At 39.5% G+C, this 24,529-nt stretch overlaps 1 protein-coding gene across 2 annotated transcripts; it reads left to right on the top strand.

Annotated features, from left to right (window-relative positions):
- The first annotated feature begins 1,025 nt into the window (after positions 1–1,025).
- cep170ab (centrosomal protein 170Ab) lies at positions 1,026–21,538 on the top strand. Of its 2 annotated transcripts, none has more exons than XM_084715939.1 (19): positions 1,026–1,391; positions 4,184–4,329; positions 4,459–4,548; positions 6,426–6,504; positions 6,715–6,773; positions 7,231–7,378; positions 8,480–8,617; positions 8,730–9,182; positions 9,318–9,688; positions 9,812–9,940; positions 10,416–10,548; positions 11,806–13,281; positions 14,189–14,432; positions 14,661–14,769; positions 14,970–15,128; positions 15,931–16,019; positions 16,412–16,505; positions 18,815–18,866; positions 19,011–21,538. In XM_084715939.1, exons 2-19 carry the CDS (start codon positions 4,225–4,227, stop codon positions 19,271–19,273), a joined length of 4,191 nt encoding a protein of 1,396 aa, XP_084572065.1. In that variant the 5' UTR covers positions 1,026–1,391; positions 4,184–4,224; the 3' UTR covers positions 19,274–21,538. The 2 variants fall into 2 exon arrangements, with proteins under 2 accessions (XP_084572065.1, XP_084572066.1); XM_084715940.1 differs by having other exon boundaries at positions 4,187–4,329.
- Positions 21,539–24,529: the final 2,991 nt, after the last annotated feature.

Consider the following 24,529-nt stretch of genomic DNA (forward strand, 5'->3'; position numbering starts at 1 on the left):
TGAACTCATCTGTCTTGAAGTAAAGTGGCCATTGTCCTCTTTTGCTCCATGTTTTCGATGTTTAGATGAGAAAAATCAACGTTTACGACGTTTTTCAGCTCAGCGAGATGGAAAAAGTAGACCCGGCTGCTAGACAGGATGAAGTAAAATTAAATAGGAAAAGTTAAGAATCGCTGTGGTACCAAATTTGGAAGAATTTCCGTTTATGACCCCACGATCATACTCAGGTAAAAAAGTGACATACTTTACTGTTTTATTTACATAATATAATATAATATAATATAATATAATATAATATAATATAATATTTTGTAAAATACCCATTATGCTTTAAATATAAGTTCAGATTCTTTTTCCAAGTATACCAATATTTTTTCTTTTTTTCTTTTGCTTAATTTAAAATGTACTTTTAAAAAGTGAACTTCAAAATAGGTGTCATGAAGCTCAACGTCAGTGAAGCTACTAAAATGTACTAATTATGGAATAGTTAGTCCTATCTCCGTGTACTTAGAAGAGGATAGTTAAAGTGTTAGTTTACTTTCGAATTATTTTCAAGTCCTTTGTAGTACACTGCTAGTAGTAGCACTATTAGTGTGCTGTAATTTCACATCATTATAAATGTATGTAAGTATGCTTACCAACAGTGTACATAGGTTTTTTAGATACATACATACATACATACATACATACATACATACATATACACACCTTGTAATACATGTATGTACAAGGTAACTAGAACTAGGGAAGTATCATTAGTAACACTGCTCCATAATTACAGTAACATCAGAATAACAACAATAGAGCATCAAATAAAGAAGAAATAGTATAGGTCAAATAAATTAAGTACAGAAGTACGCTAAATAAAAGAAGTAGTAATGGCAATTACCTTAAAAGCAATAGGCAGCGATATTGAGAGGTAACAAAAAAAAGTTATATTGCACCAGATAATTAATGTAAGCACATGATATCATCCCCTGACGCAATTGTACATGATAAGAATGAAAAAGTAATATTGCACAGTGTATTAAAACAGACACTAAACATAATAGAAGAAACAATATTGATGATATTGGAAACAGCACATTATAATATAACCCAAAATGGCTGCTGTGAAAAGGTTTTAAGGTTACATAATATTATAATCATTTTCCAAAATCCAGAATCACTCACATAATATGGGCTACTCATGGTTTGCTGTCACTACAGTATTACATAACGTCTTGTGCTCTATGTGCTGAATGAGCTCACAGCGCCACCGTGAGGCCAAGACACGGCGGTGTCGGAGGAGCTGGGCTGGGCAGCGGGGCTTGTAGGAGCAGCAGCAGCACCTCCGTTCACAATCCTCCCACATATCGGATGCTGATCGTCCGTAGAGCAGCACCTGCCCGGTGAGTGACTGTAACGATCCTCTGTCTATCCGTGTGTCGGGTCGAGCCTGTTGTCTTGCGCCGCTTCCTCCGCGCTCAGGATGGAGGAGACGGTGAAATGAGCATCGCTGTGTTTGTGCGACAAACCTATATGTCGTCCATAACGGGAGAGCCTCTGGCTGCACGTTAGCAGACAGCCTCCATAATGTGATTTTCAACAACACGTGAAATGTGTTTGCGTAAATCTGTCTAAATTAGCCTGTATGTGTCTTAAAGAGCGTGCGTAAATGAAGAGGGACATCCTGCACGTTAAGGATCAATACGCTTCAGATGACAAGTCGGTAATAAACATCCACACTGTAGCCAAAACATTATAGCCATATATCGATTTATACTTTAATGTATGTAATCTTTGCATAACAATAGATTATTTTAGCTGAATATTCCTGTGTAGCATGGTGTCATTATTAAATGGCTCCATGATAAACGCTGGACTGAGACATGGCCTAACTGAGCTAATTTTCTGTCTCTGCTCTGTCATTGGCCGACCAGCCCACAACCCATCGGTGGCCACCGCATCTAAGCGCACTTGATGTGTTGTCATGTGCAGACTAGATTCATGTCTGAAAGTGGACGGAGCCGTGTGTGGTCAAGCGTCTAAAAGGCAAATCTGGGCCAGTGTGAAGCCAGGCCGCGTAAAGGGTTAATCCGTCCATTCTTCCGTGGAGAGAGCCGGGCTGTCATGTCCCGTTGGGATTGAGCTGATGCATAAACAGGAGCCACAGATATGACAAAGTATGCGTAATTAAATCCCACTAATTCACCAAAGGCTCGTTGAGAGCGTGAGTCAGCAGGGCCTCAGTCAGGATGCTCCTGCTCCTGTTTGTTTCTCTCACTGAAAAGAGCTGTTGTGCTGCTTCATGTGCATGGGATATCTGACAACTGCATGGAAATCATATGAGAGAATGATGGGGAGCGGAGAAGAAAAACATTACTGCTCTCCTTATCTTCTCTGTTTCCCCATCTCCGACTTCCTGCCTCTTTCTTGTCTGTGTGTGTGCTAATGTGTGTGTGCTGTCTCTGACTTTCAGCACAGCGTCCAATCAAATTAGCTGTCCTAATGTAGGGGAGACTGGGGGTAATTCTAACTGGGCACGATAGAGTGCTGCAGGGATTATGTAGTTTTGTTGGCCAACCCGGAACTTAGCATCACTCCAGTTCCCTCCACAAAAAAATGTTTTTTTTTTCCACTGGATTTTGGAAACAAAAGTTTATGATACTCAAATGTATGTCTTATTATTTTTGAAGCATAAATGGAATCACCGGAAGTAAAAAGCTAATATGAAGCTATAAGTGAACTACACCATGGTCACATGACTCAAGGTCACCCCAACTAAGTGACTAGTATTAGTGGTAGTGTTAGTAACTACCTTTTTTTTTATAATGCATGAAAACTTCAAAATTCATGTGTGAGGTATTTACAGATGTGTTTTATGTTGTTGCACAAAACCTGAAAATCTTAATTTTGTGTTAACACAGACCTTATTTCAGGCAAATAATGAAAAGCCCATTCAAAAAACCCATTAGTTTTGAGACAAGGGAACCGTTGGTGCTAATATGCTAACTCTTTTCTGTCTTCATTCCAATTAGAAACAAGCAAGAGTGACGACACTCATACTGCACATGCTCAGTGGGATTCAAATTCAAATACAAAGAGGCTTTATTGGCATGACCATAGCAAAATACAGTATTGCCAAAGCACATTCATAATACAAAGTACAAAAATAAAACACAGGCAACACACAATAAATCATAATGTTTGGACTCGCTTTCTGCCGAGCCACATGACCCAGTGTAAGCACCTTTTTTGTGTTTGCTGACTCACCTTTCTGATTGAAAATAAACATATTTCACTCAATCTAAATGTAAAATTACTTTTAACTCAATTCAACTAATTAGAATCAAGATAAAATAGTTGTCTCATCTTCTACAAAACTATAAATAGACCTTTGCTTTGACTGAGTATGATGCCTGACATCTAGAAGAATTTGAACCATATGCAAATCTTAAATAACATTATTAAATACTAAAGCAATAATGTTATTCTGAGATGTGCTTTTATTTGAGATGCAGTAGGTTAATATGACTTATTTTTTATTTTTACAATTGCTCCCAAGGGGATAACTGTAACAGTCTGTCTTCTTGCATTAAATTTAATGTTATAGTTTTGTCCTTATGAGTCAAAATATATGAACTGTATTATTCATTAGCACACATATATACGGTATGTTTGTTATATCAAAAGATGACTAATGTATTTCAAGTAGCTTATAAGGTATGAAGGGAAATGAAAAAAATTGCCCCCTTTCTCCCCTACATGTACCATTGTCTCTGTCTTTCTGGACATTTGTTGTGTAGTTTACCCCGAGTCGTCCTCCTTGGATCTGGTGACTGCGCGGCTCTGCAGACTGATTCAATTTGGAAGTTTCTTAGGATGCCTGTTATTCTGTAAACTGTTAAGTGGATTTTTACATGTATAGTTCTTCCTTCACGTTGTTAGCTGCTCTACAAGGAGACATAGGCATGTCATTGTCCTTGGGCGATACCTTAAATAGCTACTGTGCACATGACACACACACATGGTCATTCACAGATGTTGAAGTAATTTTCTCTGTGTAACTGAGAGAAACAGCAGGCCTCATTCACGCCTGTTAGCCTTGTAAGAACTCATCTATTTATTGATCAAAGTGTGACTCATAAACAGACTGATAGGCAGATGAATAACCTCAATGTAACACTGTTCCTGTTTCCAGCAGGATGCATTAAGGGTCAAAGGTGAGCTAGCGAGGCAGAGATGAGTCTGACGTCCTGGTTCCTGGTGAGCGGTGGGGGGACGCGTCATCGTCTCCCCAGGGAGATGATATTTGTGGGGAGAGACGACTGTGAGCTCATGCTGCAGGTACAGCACTGTACTGTCACTCCTCCAGACACAAGCTCTTAGCTGTTACTCTTCACAAGGCTGGATTATCATCTGAAGCGCTGAGATTAGCGTGGATTACAGTGATTGACTGGATTTTGTGTGATTTAGTCCCGCAGTGTGGACAAACAGCATGCCGTCATCAACTATGAGCCGAATACAGATGAACATAAAGTCAAGGACCTGGGCAGCTTAAATGGGGTGAGTGTTTTAACTGCTTTGTCTACTTACTGGTTAGAGAAGAAACAAACTCTGATATAGTAAATGACTTTATTATAATCAGAATTTAACCCAAAGTCCCCCTCCAACAAAAATCTTTTATTGCTTACTGTTATTTTATTCTGATGTTGAACTGTCACTCTGCAGACTAATGCCTGTGCAGGGTTAGTTTTCGCATTCAGTTAAACATGTGTATGTTTGAAATTATTTTGTGACATCATAGCTAGTCTGAAAGCCAATCACAGTCCATTGTGCACCTTACACAAGACTGATGAGAAAAATTGAAGACTCCAGTGCACAGACACTGAGAATGGTCTTAATAAAACATGTCTGCAGGGGATCTTTAAATTGTTTGCTGAAGATGATTTTAGTGTTAGCACAAAGCTACCCTCAATCTGTCCAGAAATCATTTGTTTTATTTATTTGGCTGTCAAGCATTTTGCAAGTTTCAGTGTTGCTGCCAATATGAGATTTGTATCAGTATGTTATACTCCTATGAGCATTAGCACAGTTTTCTACAAAACTTTTTTTGTTTTATCAAACTACTACTTTACAAATAACCTGAACATCTCCGTATAAATAAGTCCAATCAAATAAGACAAGACTAATGCCAAAATACAGTGTAAAAAGAACAGATTAACAATTACGACTTCATTTGATCAGGAAATAACTGTGTCAAGAATAAGTGAACCTGACAAGTATTCAGACTAATCCAGTCCAAAATTTTGGCATTTTATTGTTGTCAGTAGGCCTTAAAGGGTAACTTTTTTCAATCTGGACCGTATTTTCCCATGTTTTTGTGTCTTAAGTCCAATTGAGACAGCAATTTTTGAAACTGGTCCAGTATTGAGCGAGGGCGCTGCAGCTGGCAGAAGTGAAATTAATCCACAGTGTAATCCCTTAAGGGCAACTGAGCACTGTCAATGTTTGTCCACTAAAAGTTCTTGTTTTCGCCGCTGGCAGGTTCAGACTGTTATTAGGATCATTACAGTGAGAGACCTTTTTGTAAAGAATAAGATATATTTTGTGTAACCAGAAAAAGCTGTTTTATTACTCTAACAAAAGCCACCAGACTCCACCAACACAAAGAGGTAATTTTATCATTATAAAACACTAAAATCAAACTTGACAGAAACAAAATAAAAGTCACCAAAAACATATTGGCTCATATTCCAACTTTGCAAACAACCATCAGCTCTGGTTTGGTGGAAATAAACCCTTAAGTCATATTGTTAGATGTGAAAATAGCCTGGCTGTACACAACATTTCTCCCCTGTGCTTTTTTGATGTCTGACGCTCCTCTCGTTCCCTCTCCTGATATTTTGACATCTAACACAGCAAATAAAGGGTTTATTTTGACCAAACAACCAGAGCTGGTGATTATTAGAACAGTGAAAACATGAGCCAAGACATTTTTGGTAAGTTTTAGTTGAATGAAGATGATTATGTTAAGGGAGAATAATCAGTTTGGATAGAGCAATAAAACAGCTGTTTCTGGATAAAGAAAGTGAATGTTACTCTTAAAAAAAGATATATATTTGTAGTGATGCTTCCCATAATTTTGTCATACACATACATACATACATACAGAATAACAATCTGAGCTTGTCAGTGGCAAAAACAAGAAGTTTTAGTGGATGTACATTAATGGTGTGCAGTTGCCCTCAAGGATTATGTTGTAGCTTAATTTGGCTTCTGTCGACTGCAGCGCTCTCCCTCAATACTGAGTCAATTTCAAAAATTCTTGTCCCCATTAGTCACTTAGACAAAAAAACATGGACAAATAGAGTTGAAAAATACAGAAAGTGCCTGTAAAGTTAACCCTGTTGTTCTTAATCAAACTCTGCTTTTATTTACAGACGTTTGTCAATGATGTCCGGATACAGGAGCAAATCTACGTCACACTGAAAATTGATGACAAATTGAGGTTTGGATACGATATCCTTTGAATAAGGTCTTGTATATCTGTAAGACTTGAGATACAGTCAGCACAAGGTCAGTGGACATGGACAACTCTGTAACTTAATCTGTTCTTGACTAGCTGTGAATGCTCTCTGCGCTCTGCCTGCTGCATTATAAATAAGGCTATCAGTGCATGTTTCCCACCCCTGCAAAGAGCTCATCATCTTTTACCTTAACCTGCCTCACATACCAACCTGTTCACTGTGGTTCGAGGAGAGCTGCATATTCCAGAGGAGGCCCTCAAGGTTAGACGGGACGTTGTACATGTCATGAGAAACTAGCAGCCAGAGCTCATGTGCTAATGGGTAGAGTAAATATGCCTGCTCAAAACAGTACAGGCAGAAAGCTCTTGTATTTTTTCCTTAGTGTGTAAAAAAATCCTGAGAAGGGAATTTTAGTCAGAGAGAGTGAAGAGTTCTGCTGAACCGAGCAAAATACTACTTTTTAAGATTGATGAATCTGCTGTTTCATCACAGCAAACTGTCCAGGTTGCTGTAGAAAGGATAGGACTTCATCTTAATGAGGACCATGCAAGTTCAGTTGTAATTTTCAGAATGCCTTGCTATGCTAGGCTGTGACAAAAAAAAAATAGTATAATCTGAAGTTTTGCACAATGTGTGAAGCATGATTCTTTTCTCAAATTTTTAATGGATAATACTGTTTCACTTCTGTATATTTAAACTCTCCTTGCTTGTCTGTCAGCATGAGAAGTTCAGCAGCCAGCTTCAGCTCAGCCAGAAGAAACCTCCAGAGGCCGAATCATCTAAACCCTCCGAGGCAGCAGCAGCAGCAGTGTGTGAGGGACCCATTGCCAAGCCTGCTGAGGCCAGCAGGGCGGAGGATAAGACAGGTGAGAATGTCCAAGGACGCAAGTTACAACACTGCGTGAGGGTATAAGTGACACAGATCTCAATCTGCAGACAAACTTGCTCGAAAAGTTTTACAATAACACAATAATGTTTATTTATGTTTAAAAGTATTTTGGTGCTGAAATGGTTTGTCAATTAGTTTATTGTCAACAGTTTTAAGTAATTTATGTAAGATGCCAAGCATTTGCTAGTCCTTGCATCTCAATTTGAGGATTTGGTTCTTTTTTCTGTTTTATGTCTTTGTTAACCAAGAGTCTTTGAGTTTAGGTCTGACATTTTCTGACATTTAAACAAGTAAACAAGTAATAGCTTTGTTTACTAAGAGAACAAAAAACTAACAAACTAGCAACAGGTGGACAGTATATTATTAACCCACAGTCATCCCTCCATTCAGCATTTATAAGCAGTATATGAACACTTAATATTGTTTATATGTTTATTACATATTATAACACACTGTAAGCACTGTAAGCAACTGTCAGGACATTTTCAGGTATTTATCAGTGTGTTTGTCATGAATGAGTTATAACTCCAATAATTATAAGGTCACTCTGGGGCCTAATGAATAATTGTCTTCTCACACAACTTTTGGCACATTTTACCAACTTTATTGACAAAGCAATTACACATCTGTAATCAAACGTGAAAAAAAAAAACACTACAGCATGTTATAAAGCATTTATTAACAGCTTGTATACAGTTAAAAACTCTTTTTAGTCATTTTAAAGCATGGGGATGTAGTTGTTGATAAATACATGGATTAACTCTAAAAAGACATTAAGATACATAAAAAATTAAATTATATTAATACAGTTTGCTTACAACGATATAATACTACATTATAATGTATTATAAATCACTATTGATTATTTATATAGTCACTATGAATGCTAAATGTGGGGTTGAAAGATGGATAGTTAGTTGCAGCCCCGTAGAATTTGATAAAGCAAACAAACAGCTGTGGGCAGTATTATCCAACGCTGGTCTGATGGTGATCTTCACGTCTTAAGCTGTTTAAATGTTTCAGTTGTGGTGAATGCAGCTTCCCATGCAAGACAAACCTATATGTTGTTTTTTTCCAGGTGATGTGGCAGTGTTACACAGAGGCACACCCCTGTATGGGCAGCCTGCCTGGTGGGGAGATGGAGACACTGATGACCAACAACCTGGGAGGCCTGAGGAGAAGAGCTCGGATCGAAAGCGAGAAAAAGCTGAAACGGGTATTAACAATGCTGCAGAAATTGCAATCCTATGATGTAGTTGAGGCAGGAATCAATGTGGATCGAGTTAGACTTTGTGGTCCTAAATACATGTTTACTTTCATTCTGACAGACACAAAGAAAAGCACAGATGTCCCAAAGTCAGCTCCGCAAACAGCCTCCAATCAGGAGCCTAGCTACTTTGAGATCCCAACTAAGGACACTCCCTCAGCAGGTAAAACGAGTGGTGAAGCCCCTTCACGAGAGCAAGAGGCTGGTGGTTCTTCTGCTGCAGAGCCCACCCACGGTCACGCCTCCTTCACCATTGAGTTCGACCCAGGAGCAACAGGTAAAGTGACTGTCAAAGAGCGAGTGGGGAAGGCGGGACCAGAGACTAGGCCACGTCCTAAAAGGGCTGTCGGCGAGGAGTTGAGTCCACTTCAGACAGCCATGGTAGCTGCGGAGGTCAAAGTTGCTGACTGGCTGGCCCAGAATGAGCTGCCGCTGGCTCTGAAAGACGCAGTAGCTGAGGATGATGGGGAGAGCGTGAAGAGTGATGTGCCTGTACAGCTGAAGAGTCTTAAAGGTGTGTATGTGTAGACTTTGATGCAGCATGTGTGTCTGTATTTAGTGTAAGTTTTGTTCACTTCAGTTTAATTTAGCCTAAGCTTCGTTTTAAACCTTTCTTTACCTTCTGACCTATTATCCCTCTATTATCCAGACAGTAAACATGAGGACGGCACGCAGAGCGATTCAGAGAACGCACTCAGAGAGCAGCGCCGGGCTGTGGCGATGGAGGACCGCTCATGGGGCCTTTGGGGCGGTGCGGGGATGAAGATCAGAGAGGGTCGCGCTAACGTACCAGAGGGGCTCTTCGCAGAGGAGGACAGTCCTGCTCGTCGTCGTAAGTCTTCGACTTCCAAAGTGGCAGGTGGGTTCGTGGAGAGGCGGCGTGGCTCAGCGCCACATCAGCAGAGTGGCCGTGATGAGTGCTATCACCATGGCGATGATTACAGTGACAGAGGGACCTACACCATCGAGCTGGAGAATGGAGATCATGAAGAGGAAGAGGCAAGGAAAATGATTGACAAGGTGTGGAAGAAGAAAATCTCTAAATCTCTCTAAATCTCTAGATTTAGTAAACAGTATGATTATATGATCATGATCATTTTACGGTATGTATTTGTGAGCTTTTTGCATGTGTGTAAGTTGCAGGTGTTTGGTGTGGATGAGCAGGAGGCTGTGTGTGTGACCAGGCTGGGAGGTGCCGACCACAGGGAGAGGCTCACCTCACAGAGGTCTGGTGCTGGGGACAGAGGAAAACCTGGACGCATGGAGACAGAGGTACTAAAAGAACTGAAAGGTTTTAAATTCAAACCAAAAAGTTGTTGCTAAACTGAAAGCCAAAAATACGCAGTCCACAATGTTTCATCTTCAGCATTTTATTCTAAATGTCACGAGCCTAAAACAGCAAGTGCTACTATATTTAAATGCTATATTTTTGAATTAATGTATCCTTTGTTGCTATATCTTTATTGTCTTTGCTGACAAAGGAAAATGTTGCCTGGTCTCCTAACCATGTTTTGTTTTAAAACTTACCTCTTTCAGAATGTAAAATAGTTACAGGAAATTTCCTGGATACATATCGCTTAGAAAAGGATAATGAGAAAGGAAAGGGTTTTAAGTCATATAGTTCATATGTTACAAACTTGTAATACTCCAAGTGTATTTCTCTGTGTTTCATGAAATGCATTCAAATTTTGTTTGAATAAAGAATTGATTTTTTTTTTTCTCATGTATTTTTGATGTCTTGGTCCAGGTTCTACCTGAGGAACTGGTGGTGGGTGGTCCTCGCTGGGTCTCACAGTGGGCCACTCTGGCTGCAAGTCACATTAGGACGGACCCTGAGGGATCAGGAGGGGAGAGTCACATCATGGTCACAGAGGACAGAGGTACGTAAAATCTCACCTGAACAGGAAAGATACAAAGATTTTGAATTTAAAGTTCATGGTTTCATAGAGCTGGGTAATACAGATGAAAAATGTATCACGATAAAATGTCAAAACATTTGATTTCAGTCGTATCAATAATTATTGATAATTTTTCATTTTGAATATAACCACTTTAAATCAAAAAACTGGTGAGCTGACCGGTCTTTTTTTTATTAGCAATTTCTGCATCATGTGCACTGATTTTCCCAGTCCATGTCATTTCTGTGTCACATGTTGATGGTGCATCTAAAACAACACACCTGTTCAATAACTGTCTGTTTTCATGTCACTTGTAGCTCACTCCTTATCAAGGGATACGATAGGCTGCTTTCATGGTGGTTTGCATTTAATGCATTTAGGTAAAACTGTTAAACTTTTTGTTAAATAATTTTCTCATTGCTGTTGATGAAGTGTCTATTGCTGATACATAACATTATTGTTTTATTGCCCAGGACTATGGTTTAGATTGGTTTAGGTTTCTTAAATCCTTCTTCAATAAGAATAAATTTACTAATAGTTGGAAACATGGCCTAATTAACTAATGTGTCATGCACATTACCATGTTAAGTTCTGCTCAATTCCTGGATGTCTATGGGATCATAATTATGTTATTTGATCCTATAGATACACAACAGCCAGGATACCTTTACCTTTATGATGCTGTTAGACATAATGTAAGACTACAGTAAATACCTGTCCAAAGGCATTTATTAGTTTCTAACTCAAAACTATAAAAACTATAAAATTCCTAATACATATTTAAGATAGTCAATGATTCCCTTTTTACAACTAATGTAAGAAATGAGGTAATATTTTTTCACTTACATTCTCTGAGAATGTAAGTGAAACTGTGTGAAGTAGAGGAGCATCACAGAGGCAGTCAAACTGACTCCATAGTCATTTAGAAAGCAATCTATTTAAAGTTTGCTAAACTTGAGGTAAAATTAGCCACCATTATGTCATACCAGGTGTGTTATGGCAGCAAAACCTTGAAGTATGTTGAACTGAACAAGAATGCATTTACTGATTATGAATTAATCTTTTCATTTGAAGAAGAAGAACATAATAATGTCTCATGGTTCATCTGTTAGAAAGAAAATCGCTGAATCAAAACCACAGCACCAGTCATCAGTGCTGACATGCATAACACCCACCACTGATGATACACATTAATCCAAGGACTCACTTAGCTAACAAAATGTTTTTGTCTCCTTTCAGCTGAAATAAGTGAGTCTAGCCACTCAGCCTCTTTTGCTTCATCTGGCTATGCAGAGCGTAAGAGGAGAACCCTGCCTCAGCTGCCTGGTGAGGAGCTCATTCTTGGAAGGAGGACTCCAGGCTCGGGCCTGCGTGCTGATATGGGAGAGAAACAGGACACAGAGCTACAGGAGAAGGAGCACCAGGAGGAGAAGATGTCCAGGGGAAAGACTCGCCCTGCTCATGGCACTGGAGGCGTAGGCAGCCATGGCAGCAGCCCCAGTCGCTCTTCACCAGCCAAGTCGCAGGACAGTGGTGGCGGGAGATCAGGCAAGTCAGGTGTGTTGGCCAAGCTCCCCCCTCGTCCACTGACCAGTGGGGAGAAAAGAATGGAGGAGGCACGGAGGAGGAAAAAGGAGGAGGAGAAGGCAAGGGAAAGTAGTGGGAAACCATTGTTGAGGCAGGAGAGTTTTACTGTGGAGAAACCAAGCTCCAACGTGCCCATTGAGCTCATACCTCGGATAGATGGGCTGACAGGCAGCAGAACTCAGAGTAAGGAGGCTGGCATAGACAGTGCCACAATTCAGAAAGACTCAGAAGCTGTGGCAGCTTTTCTAGAGACAACTGTATCTGACCAGGGTGATCCACCAAGCCAGTCCATTGAAGGCTCCATGTCACCAGAGTCAGACGTGGACACGACCAGCACAGTAAGCCAGGCGGATGGAGCGAGAAAAGTAGTCCAGAAACGCCGGACTCTTGCAGCCCAGCAGAAGGAGAGAACAATAGTGTGCTCATCCGGCAAAGGCCCCGCTGGGACCCGAGAGACCCAGGACAGGAGAGCGAAGACCAGGGCGTCTGGTCCTTCACAGCCCAGCCGCCCCTGGACTTCCCTGGACCTCACTGATGATGATGTCAACTCCAACTCACTCCTATCTGACTCCCAGCCCACCTCCACACAGGAGTCTAGAAGTTCACACACCAGAGCCCAGACTGGGAGTACAACAGTGGGTGCTAGCACCAAGTCAAGTCGGGCTAAAATCACCCAGGCCCCAGCCTCCTCAGCAGCCAGTAAAAGCACCAGTGTTCCCAAGCCGAGACCCACCAGGGCTTCCCTGCTGAGGCGAGCCCGGCTGGGTGACTCATCAGACACTGAACCTGCTGATCTTGACCGGATGTCGGTAGCCTCTGAGGCCTCCACCGCGAGTTCCACATCCAGGACAGGGATGGCAAGGAGGGGAATGTCCAGGATAGAGGCTCTGGCACAGCCGAGGAGGCCAAGGGTGGGCTCCCCGTCAGCCCAGAGTGACTCAGAGGCCACTGTGACGAGGAGTAGAGGTCTGGGGGCTCGAAGTGCTGCAGGTGATTATGCCATCAGACAAGGACTGAGAGGGTCTAATATCACTGCAGCGTCTGGACCCAGAGCTAGGGCTAACAGCGCCTCCAAGTTGCCTGACAAGACCAAAGGCACCTCCACCTACGGACATGTCACACCTGCATGTAAGTCGTTTTTTCCACAGTAAACAATTTCCTTTCAGGTTCAGTAAAAATGGAAATAGTATTATTCTTTACACATTCTGTTATTTCCATGTTCTTTTTCAGATGCTTTTATTGCCTAAACATTATATGATTATTTGTAAATGGCAACCTTTCAAACTAAAAATGTCATCAATATAGTAACAGTTACCATTTATAATTGAAGGAGTCACTCATAGTAATGAATCCACAGAAAATGATCACTTAACATTTTCCCTCAGCTCTGTGGAGCACTTTAGCTTTTTTCAGCAGTTTTGGTTTTATAGCCCACAATTTTACTGTTTTGGTAAATTCTTGTTTCCACCACGACAGCAGGCAGCTGTTCTGTGTGAAAAATCTCCACTGTACGCTACCTGCCTTGCACCAAAAAGACGACAAAATTAGCAGTTAGGTGGTGGGCATCATGGAACATCAAGCAGCTCAAGAGCCAGACTTATTTCTCAGGAGCTGGTGGAGACCAAAACAGAGCTAAAAGTGTCAGTGTCTGTTGGAGGTGAAAATAAGCAACTCTTTACTAGCACATCTGCCATATCACTATGATTGTTGTCTTTACAGTAGAATTATAAGCGCCCTCTGAAGTTAAAATCGTAACTTCCATTCTCTCCTGATATTAGCTGACTCTCAGTCGGTCCTGCACCAAACAGAAGATAAAGTTAGCAACTATCTGGTGAACATGGTGCAAAATTAAGCAGCTAAAGAGCCTGATTTATTTCTCATGAGTTGGTGGAGACCAAAACAGAGCTAAAAAATAGAGTTAATATTGGACATTGCTCAGATTGCCAAATACACATTTGCCAACACGTCTGCCATATCAACTTGAATGTTGTGTTTACATTGAATTTTAATCCACTCCATTCCTCCTTCATATTAGCGGGCTCTCGGTGGCGCCGCGTGCCTGTGGAGTATGCTTCCACCTCAGAGGACGAATACGGCTCAAACCGTCATATGTCCAAGCAGGGCCACACTCGGCCGTTCCCTTCCACTCGGGTAGCCCAGCTAGGAGGTTCAGCCCCAGCAACTCCTAATCCTGCGAGCCTGGCTTCACTGAAGCAGCACTCCAGGGAACAGGACGAGTATATGAGAGACTGGACAGCACACAGCGAGGAAATAGCCAGGTACGTAGGTGAGAGGTACTCCAGTGCAGTTTGAGAGATGAGTCATGATTACAGTATTCAAACATGCCTCTCATGCTAAGAAGTATAGAGATGTTATTGCATGTTGTGCTGTGCTTCTGATGGTTATGAGCTCTTGCATGAAGTGTATCAAATCACCAAATAAAACAAGAAGAAAGATTGGTTTAACATATGTCACATGGTGATTTCATGTTTGTGTTTGTTCTTCAGGATTAGCCAAGACCTAGCCAAAGACCTAGCCATGCTTGCCAGAGAAATTCATGATGTGGCAGGAGAGATCGACTCCGTCAGCCCTGCAGCCACTGATCCTGGAGCTCTGGTAATCAACACATAATAAATGAAAACACGCACATAATTTGTTTCATCTATTTGACAGATACATCAGCTGCGAGATATCAGAACTTTCATTTATTTGCTGCCTACCCAGATTCTGTTCATAATGAAATTCAGATTCTTAATAAAGTCAGATTATTTAGAATTGACCAAAATCAGGATCTGATTTCTGGATTTCTGTTTCAGTTGGAGGAGCGTGTATTTGATGACAGCTTGGACTTAGGTGGTCCTACAGACCACAGCAGCATTATGGGAACCAATGGGCGGCCTGTGGAGCTTCGACCCCGAGGATCTGGTGGAGGCAGCTCCCGTGCCATCCGCCGACAGACATGGAATAGAGATGATGTGAGTCTGTTTCAATATTGAGCAATATACAGATATTCTGCATGCCACAGGGTTATTCCAGAGTTTATTTGTTTGCATAACTTTTAAACTCATAATGTGGATCTTTTTAAATATTTATTGTAATTTAATTATTCTATTGTAAAAAAAATTGCTTCTATGCATAGCAGAGGGCACTCCTGAGCCACTCTCCTCAGGTTTATAATCCCACAGACTCTCCGTTCACATTTAACCAGCAGCTGGGAAGAAAAACTGGGGAACTTCCTATATTTCTTCTGCATTTTTTATTCATGGGACTCTTCATTTACTGCCCTAACTTCACTGCTAAACTTTTATCCCTCTGCTCTGATCAGCGCCTGTCTGGTCTATTTCTATGTCTACCTTTTTTGTTTGTTTTGGTTTTTTTGTTAGAAACATTTAAAATAATGGAGATTCATGGGAAAATACTTAAATGGGAGGACAGTGGGAAAGAAGGGTAAAACGCAGGAGAATCCCAGGAAAAACAGGAGGGTTGACAGGTTTGGTCTGTACTGTAAGTGTGCCACTAGAGGGAGCTCCCTTCAAGAGAACTACAGTCACCCCTCAACTGCAGATAGGAACCAAAACTAAGGGATAATAAGACTGTTTTTGCAAATGCATGTGTGTAAATGCATAAATAGTCATGGCTATAATTAGGCTAAATTTAGTAATAGCATTGAAAAGGTTGTATTAGCTTCTGTAGTTTCTCTGTCTTCTTTTTCACCATCTGCATTCATTGTCTGTCACTGTCAAACAGAAGTGGCACTAATGTGTTTCTGTTCATCAGGCGGTGCTAGACAGTTTACTACTAGCATCTGTGACTCAACTCTCCACAAGGATACGCCAGTCTGTCGACAAAACAACCTGCAAAATCAGGTGAGCATTGTGATGCATTGATAAACAGGGAGTTTGTCCATGGAGGAATTTGCTGTTATTGTAATTTTGTGTAAATTTATTACTGCTGGTAAATGTAGAATATAATTGTCAAAGTAGGAACATATTATACAGTGTGTTAAGATTCCTGCCTGTGTTTTATGTCAAAATTAGGCCAACCAGCAATTTGAGTGGCACATCACAAAGGTTTCTACTGACAACCAGCTACATGTCTTATTATCACACACAGGATGACAATTCAAAGGCCTTCTTTCTTTTCCACAATCTACAGACAAGGCGTGAAAGAAATCATCTAACTGTCAACTAATACTTCCATGAATATTAAACATATTTTCATGTATTTTACTTTCATCTATTTTTGTACCAACTTCCAGGATCCTCTTCAAGGATAAAGAACGAAAATGGGAAGAAATTGAGAGCAAACTGCAGGCAGAGCATGACTCCCTGCTACTCAAGAGCTCCAATAAGGTGATGAACCTGTCCACTTCTCACACTTTGTCTGCTGAAGGCTCATGAAATAGACAAGACAGTAATATTTATAGCCATGCTAGCAGCGTGGCTCTGGGGATGGCACTGTCTGTCAGTGCACCTTTTGTCCAGACTGAAATATCTCATCTATTAGATGGTTTGCCATAAAATATGGCTCAGACATTCGTGTTACCCTCAGGATGAAGTAACAGCAGGTCCAATTTTCACATTGTCTAACATTTTGGTACTAATGACAGTCCCATCAGCCTCAGCTGCATTTATTTCTAATTAGCAGGCCCAAACAGAATCTGCGCCTGCAGAAGTCTGACGACACCTCCACAGATTTTGAACAAATAGAGATGCTGCTCAAAAAACTCTGAATGTTAACACGTCTCCATCCCCTTGTACCTGTATGACGATCATGTGTTGTTTTCAGTTAGCGTTAACATCAGAGCTGATGGTGCAGTCACACTTTGGTGATGAAAGAAAATCTCAAATTCAAAGGTTCTGCTAAAATCGATTCATTATTTCTATCAAGTTTACATGCTTTCATGTTTTGTTTACACTTACAAAACATTTAGCAGATTCTGCCATAAACATAGTAGCTAGTTTATTGATACCTCACTAAACTAAGTTGCTGAGCATGATTAACATTATACCTGCTAATTATCAACATGTTGGCTTTGTTATTTTAAGCATGTTAGAATGCTAATATTAGCATTAAGCTCATTTGCAAACAGTATCACCGAGCTGCTTAGCATGGCTGCTGACTCGAATCTATGTGGTGAGGATTTCAAAACAAGCTCAAAATATATGGTATCAAAAAAAATGTGCAAACCACAAGTCATGTCTAAATGATCTTGTGGGTTTAACCATGGCTGACAGTTCTAAAGAAAGATGGTCACAGAAAACAGAATAAATGTGTGCCTATGTGAATGTGCTTGTGTGTGAGTGTGTTAGTCTGTGAGTGTTCTGTCTTCATAACTTTGTAACTAGGCTACTATATATTTGGCTTTAATATGGAATAATAAGGATGACACAAGGTGTTGACTGCTAACTCTTTAAAAAATCTGCACAATCATATTGTTTGCAAGTGTAAAGTTAGTGTATAGTGTACATGCACAAAGAAATTAAAAACTAGACAACAGAAAACAAAGATATTTGGTCAATTTGGTCAAATCTGTCAACGCAACAAGCATGAGGTGACATTGGTGTGAGTTTTTGAATCTGGGATGTCTACATGACTGTGAGTCAATTGCCTTTACAAGGTGATGTGTTTATATTGTAATTCCTATTCTGAACTTCTAATCTTGCCCCTGACAAATTCCCCCGCATTAGCATAAACACTAAAACTCAAACTAAAACTAATAAAAAAATAAATAAATAAAGCTAAACAATTTTTAGCAATAAAAACTAAACTGAAACAAACTGAAAACAAAATTTAAAAACACAATAAGAATAAAAACAAGCGAAAAATACAAAACTATGACTTTGTCTGAATGAACCTTTTATTTAGTATTATTGGCAACATCTGTTTTTATTTTATGTCAGAGTGGCGGTTGTTGAAAAGGTCTACTGTGCTTCGTAACTGCAAAGCATTTAATACAGTCACCAGCCAGCTGAATTTCAGGGAAGTCTAATCAACATAATGTTTGCTTTTTTGGCATAAATTAAGACAAAATAACAATAACTGAAAGGCAATTTGATATGGCCACAGTAATTAAATTATTTTACTTTGAATTTGTTTATGTTAGTAATCCATTAGCTTTTCACAGGATGAGATTAATGCCCTACTGCATGAAATCCACTCGCTCCATTTCTCCACACGTACCACACAATATCTGATTACTTACTGAAGCAATCACAGTGAGTGCTGACAGTATTACAGCTGTCTGGGGGGGATCAAATCAAAGACACTTCAGTCTTGCACATACCATTTAGATTACCTTGCAGATTTCCTTTTTGGAGCACAGTGTACATCAAATATGGTTGTTTTGATGGGAAAAAAAAGACTTACGAGCTGTTGTTGCGGGTACAAAAAGTTCAGCGTCCACAAAACTTCATTGTGGTCATAAATTCTGCATTTTACCCAGTCTGGCCTCATGTGAACCCCTGAGGAGATATTTCTATCCACCAACCAGTCTCGGGGCTCATAAAGCATCACTGAATGCACACGGCACAGCTCCAAACTTATTCCTGCACCAACGAATAGATGAACTGAGTTGATTTATTTGGTGAATGAACTTTCACTCACTTAATCACATCCTTACCCAGCCTTGATTTTCTTTTTATTTATGTTCTCTTAACAGGAGATTTCAAGCATTATTCAAGACCTGAAGAGAGTGGAAAGACAACTGCTTGGTATGGACGTGATACTTTTTTGATGCATAGTTTATAGTGAATTAAGACACATAAAATTACAGGTTTCTGTGTGTTGTGCTGTTTGGAAATGTGTTAAATTCAAGACAAGTCATTTTAAATGTTTGTTTTGCTCCAATCTGACAGTGATCGACATGATGGTGGACCCAGACGGCACCCTGGATGCTCTGTCCAATCTGGGTCTGACCAGCCCTCTGACTGACCAGAAGATCAACACTGGGACTCAGCAGGGGGCGTCGGTGTTGCACCCTGGAGCTGGAGCTTCCTCCAGCACACTCGCTCCCTCTGGGCCTGAAGGACAGGCCACTGAACCCTGTAGACCTTCAGACCATGCAGCGGGGGCAGAGCAACACCCAGGGACTCAACAGGGCTCTAGATCCCACAACTAATACACCAAGGACATAATTCAGAATGCATCCTTTATGTTGGACACATCCTGAAGCTCGTGGAAGCAGATGGTGGTATGAAGTTAAAAGATATGTAAGTATTTGGTGTCAGACAAAAGGAAGAAAGCGTTAGGAGAATGATGCCTATTCTGTGGGAAAGCCTGACTGCCCAAACTGTCAATTAAACTGACTTGTGATAGGACTTTGTAAAAGTCCAGCACTACCAAATAGCAGTTTTTGAGATGTGAAATATACAATATGAAAACATTACAGTATTAATCGGTGGGCTAGTGAAGAAGCTATGACATAATATACAGTAACCCATCTGTGTTTTTGTGTTGCAGCTCATTCCTGTTATCCATTATCCTGAAAAAAGAGCAAAAGATGAGAGGACATAACGTTAAAGATGAACTCAGTCTTGCCATTTAATTACAAGCCTTGAAATCTTTGTGTTTGAGCCATTAGCTTGTCAGTCAGCTGACTTAAAGGGCCAGTTTGGATTATTTGAAGTGGGGTTGTATGTGATTCTTATTCACAATCATTGTATTACCTTAACACTGGGTGCGAAAGAGGCAAAGCAATGAACTGCTGTGGACAGCAGCAACAAAATGTATTTTAGCTACCCAAAAAAAAAGGGTCAATATGAGTTTAAGTGTGCAAAATATTTTGAATATTTGTACAGCCTTTTCAGCAGGAAACCACCATTGTATAGGCCAAATATTGCTCTTTCCCAAGCCACCAGACTCCATTGTCAAAAACATAAATTTTACTTTGCAGAACACGGGAGTTCCCCATCTACCACGGCTTTGATCAGTTAGTTTGTTTGTTATTGTTTGACTTCTGTGTATTAAAAGGTAAATTCAGATTCACAGAAGTCACACATTAACACAAGCAAAGTAAACAATCATGGCAGCAGTAGACCAGCAACTCCCGTATTCTACGAGGTAAATGACAAGGTAAATAACAGCAGTTTCCTGTTGGAAAAGGCCTCCTGACAGCAAGGTAAAGCAGAGAAAATATTCTAAATATAGCATTTAGATTTCAATGGATATTGACTCTTTCTAGCTGGAACTTTTTTAAGTTGTTTAAAATATGTTATGCTGCTGACTCTGCCACATCAGCACATTGCTACACCAGTACTCCTGTTGCTTCTCCAAAAAGGGGGTCCTGCCAACCGCCACCTACTGTAGGTAATAAACTGACCAAAGAATCCAAACTATCCCTTTAAGGTCAAAGCAGAAACCCAAACTAGGAAGGTGCAGTGGTGTCAAAATGGATTCACCAGAGGTGTATGTGAAAAGTGTTTTTCTATCCTGCCATAGAATTATTTATAAAAAATAAATATATTGTTGGCCTGTTGCAATTGCAATCCCCAAACCTGTCTCAGTAATGATTTTCCATCAGAAAAAGCCAATGTTGCTTATTTGCTGGGGAAAGAACTGGGTATGTACAGTATGTACCAGTGTAAATGTTAATTATAGTTAATTCAAAAACTCCCATCCATGCCTTTTTTCTTGTGGCGATGACATTTGAAACAGTCTATCAAAAACAGACCATGTGCGTTAATAGGAACTCTTAAATCAAATGTAGCTCCCAGAAAGGTTTTCCTCTTCCAAATGTATTTGTCACAAGTGCCCTCGATCAAACAATCATTACAGTTGGAGATAAGAGATGCTACAGTGTACAAAGGACGATGAGGAGGAAGTGAAATTTGTTTGTTTGCACATTACAAAGCTGATATATGTTAATATTCATCATCTGCGAGGGACCAGGACATGATGTGCCCCGACGACGCTCCTTTCTCATGTTAATGTCCTCGACCAAAAACAAAGCAGGGTGAGAGCCAGCTGCCTGTAGATGAGCGCTTTGTCCAGTTATTTTCTGATCACAAACAAAATGTTGTGTTTGAACCAGCATAGACAGGGGCTACCTCCAAGTCCTGCAGCTGCATTTTATTGTTAACGATGCAATGGACGGATGGACACTGTAATGACTGTAGGTTTTCCAATGTCTTGCCTCATACCAATGTTTACACATGAATGTAACCTGATCAGAACTGTTGAAAAATTTTAGCCAAAACAACTTTAATAAAGATTAATTACTGCATTTTGTCTTTAATTCTGTTTGAGCATTTGGAGAATTTTTGTTTGGATGTTTTGTATGAAGTTTTTTTTTCTTTGTAAACGATGTTAGGTTAAATGTTGACCTTGCAATACCTGTGTATTGTTTGTCTCATTTCCAATAAAATGCATGATAATCATGACCAAATTTGTTCGTAACATTAATTCCACTCTAGTGCAAGTTCACAGTGTTTTTATAGTTTTGAGCAAATTCCATTGTTTACTACTTCATAATTCTACTGCATTTCAGAGGTTGCTTCACTATGACAGCTATAGTTACTTTTACATGCAAAACATGCAGAATGATCAGATTATGAAATTTAAAGCACCATAAAAACATAATACAGTAGTTGAAATTAACTTCACGTCCACCCTCTACAACATGGAGTCTTCAAGGCCATGGACCCTTTAGCTCAGGGGTCTGCAACCTGTAGCTCCAGAGCCACATGTGGCCCCTTAGCCTGCTCTCCAGTGGCTCACTGTAGCTTTCACAAAAATTATATGGAAATGAACAACAGTTTATTTTTTCATTTTAATCTTCATGTATCATTGTTGTAGGTCTACACTGTAAAACTGAAAAAGTTGAGCCCACCTCAAATACTTGAGTTATGAAAAAGTTTTACCCAACTACATATCTTTTGTTGAGATGACTCACTTTCCTTCTTTGGATGAACATAAATCTTTGAGTTTTAGAAACACAAAAGAGTTGTATTTAAAAATTAAAAAATTAATTAAAGTGAATGATGTGTAAATTTTAATATTTTGGTTAAAACCAACAGTTTTTGAGCTACATTTTTTCATTTCTAAAACTCAAGGATTCAAGTTTATTTCAAGGAGAAAAGTTATTTTTTTCCTCTCTAAGTCAGCAGCAGTTGCAGTATAGCTAATGTTAGCTGTGTTAGCCTCACCTTCTTCTCTCTTCTATTCAAAGGTGGTTTTTCCTAACTAGTTAGGATTAATGGGCAGCCTTTTGTCAATGTTGTGTAAATTGAATATACAAATAGGCCAATTTGCTAATAATATGTTGGATTCATAATTATGTGTATTTGCAGATATATTTTAATTTTTGAAAAGAAAAAAAATCTCTTAGAAAACAATAATTTGGTGGTCCCCCTGTAGTATCTCTGAGGAACTCCTAAGGGTCCCAGAACCCCCATTGAAGACCGATCCTCTACAGCATTAAAACACTGCTTACATGTTCATGCATCATAATATATCATCCATAAATAGGATATATGCATGTATATCAATCATAATAAACACTCTGAAAGGGGTCCTTCTGCATTATTTTTACTTTACTAGAAACTTTACATTCTGTAATTGTCAAAATAATAAACAGTAACTGTTATCAGTATTTTGTTATACATGACGTAAGTAAAAAGTGTTTTGGTATTTCTTCCACCATGTTTTTTTTTTTTTTCATATTGAAAAGGGAAAAAGTGTTAAGATAACACTGTAACAGATATTAGATAAACCCGATTCATCTACCTCTACTAAAATATGATTATTGCATTTAAGTTTCTACTTTTTTTTTTTTTCCCAGAGTCCTCTCTTGGCTGCCAACCTCCAACCTCCCAGATCCTCACTCCTCAAGAAGCCCAGTCCTCCCCTCCCTGTCTGACCTGTCCCTCATTCTTTGCAGAGGCAAGTACACAAGACAAATTAGGTTTTAGAGACCCTACTGCCTCAGCCACCGCACTACTAATTGTATGTCTCCAGATATTCTGCTCTACTTCCTTAATCCTTAAAGCTGTGTCAGGGTTTTTCTCCCTTGCGAGCAACATTCACCGCCGCTGCTGGTGCACATCAGTGCTTCTGCAGGTGTTCACCTTAGCGGGAACAGTTTAGTTGAATTGTTGTGACTTAGTTTTATTAAGTTCAGGTTCCCTCAAGACTTTGTTGCTGCAATCTCACTGCTAACATTTACTGCATATAAATAAAATATTCATATCACTGCAGCTCTTTTTGACAATGAGAATTTGGATCCGTTTGGATTTCCATAAAATATATATATTTTTTATTTGATATAGATAAATTAAGAATTAATATGAATATAAAATATTTTGAGGTGATGTGCAGCATGTGCCCTATGGCCTATTCAGTGTAATTTGAACTGCCATTGATGATTTAGTACCTATGTGGCTTCAAGGTGAATAAGATGTATGATGCTACAGTGTGTGTGTGTGTGTGTGTATGCGGGATACTGGAGCCATTTACATACTCTGCACCTCCTCATTGATGGACCATTATTGCTTATGGACATATAGGAGGAGGACAAGAGGAAAAATCAAAAAATGCTTTGTCAGCCATTTGAGTTGAATTTATTTCTTTCTCAGCTAAGGACCCCTTAGAAAATATCATTGGGACCCCCTCATATATGTCCTTTGGAATAATTCAGCGTAAGTTTGTTTTTTCTTTTTTAACTTCTTCTTATTTATGTGAAAGAACAACACAAGAGAACTGTATTAGAAAGACATTAGACATTGCATTATTAAAAATATTCGCACCATGTCAACACAGAATACTGTTCCAACACATTCACACACACACACACACACACACACACACACACACACACACACACACACATATATAAAATAATATGAAGATTCTGATTGTTTTAAATAATATAAAAATATATGAATTATAAGTAATACAAAATAAAATAGGCCTAATAAAACACATAAAAAGAATAATAGGCCTAGTCTGGGATTTGAATATGATCGTCATATTAATTCTTTATGGAAAGGAAATTGTTTGTGTAAAAAAGTAATGATCGCTAATAGTCTATTCATAACATAAATGCAGGCTATAATGAAGTCTCTTGTATAGAATGTATAATAAATAACAATATAACAAGCATGATCATTTAAATTACTCTTCATATAACTTTTCATGGGCCCCCAGGCAGAGTGCCATGGACCTCTGAGGATCCCCAGATCTCTATTTGAGAACTTCTGCACTATAGGATGGTGCAGAAATAGTGCACGAACACACAGGTAAGTACAGTCCATCAAAAGTAATGCCTGATTGACCTTAACTGATTTGACTGACCTGCTGAAAAGCTGAAAGATTTAAGGACCGGTGTGCAGGATTGAGTGACATCTAGCAGTGAAATAGCAGATTGCTACCAACTCGC

The sequence above is a fragment of the Lutjanus erythropterus genome, chromosome 3 (assembly GCF_056507025.1).
Source record: "Lutjanus erythropterus isolate fLutEry1 chromosome 3, fLutEry1.hap2, whole genome shotgun sequence".
Classification (NCBI taxonomy): domain Eukaryota; kingdom Metazoa; phylum Chordata; class Actinopteri; order Lutjaniformes; family Lutjanidae; genus Lutjanus; species Lutjanus erythropterus.

What these genes read in the sequence shown, in the direction of transcription:
- cep170ab (XM_084715939.1), top strand. Translation starts at nt 4,225, where the DNA reads ATGAGTCTGACGTCCTGGTTCCTGGTGAGCGGTGGGGGGACGCGTCAT. An exon ending in AGACATGGAATAGAGATGAT is followed by an intron (nt 15,129 to 15,930) that starts GTGAGTCTGTTT and finishes TCTGTTCATCAG; the next exon opens with GCGGTGCTAGACAGTTTACT. An exon ending in AGTGGAAAGACAACTGCTTG is followed by an intron (nt 18,867 to 19,010) that starts GTATGGACGTGA and finishes CCAATCTGACAG; the next exon opens with TGATCGACATGATGGTGGAC.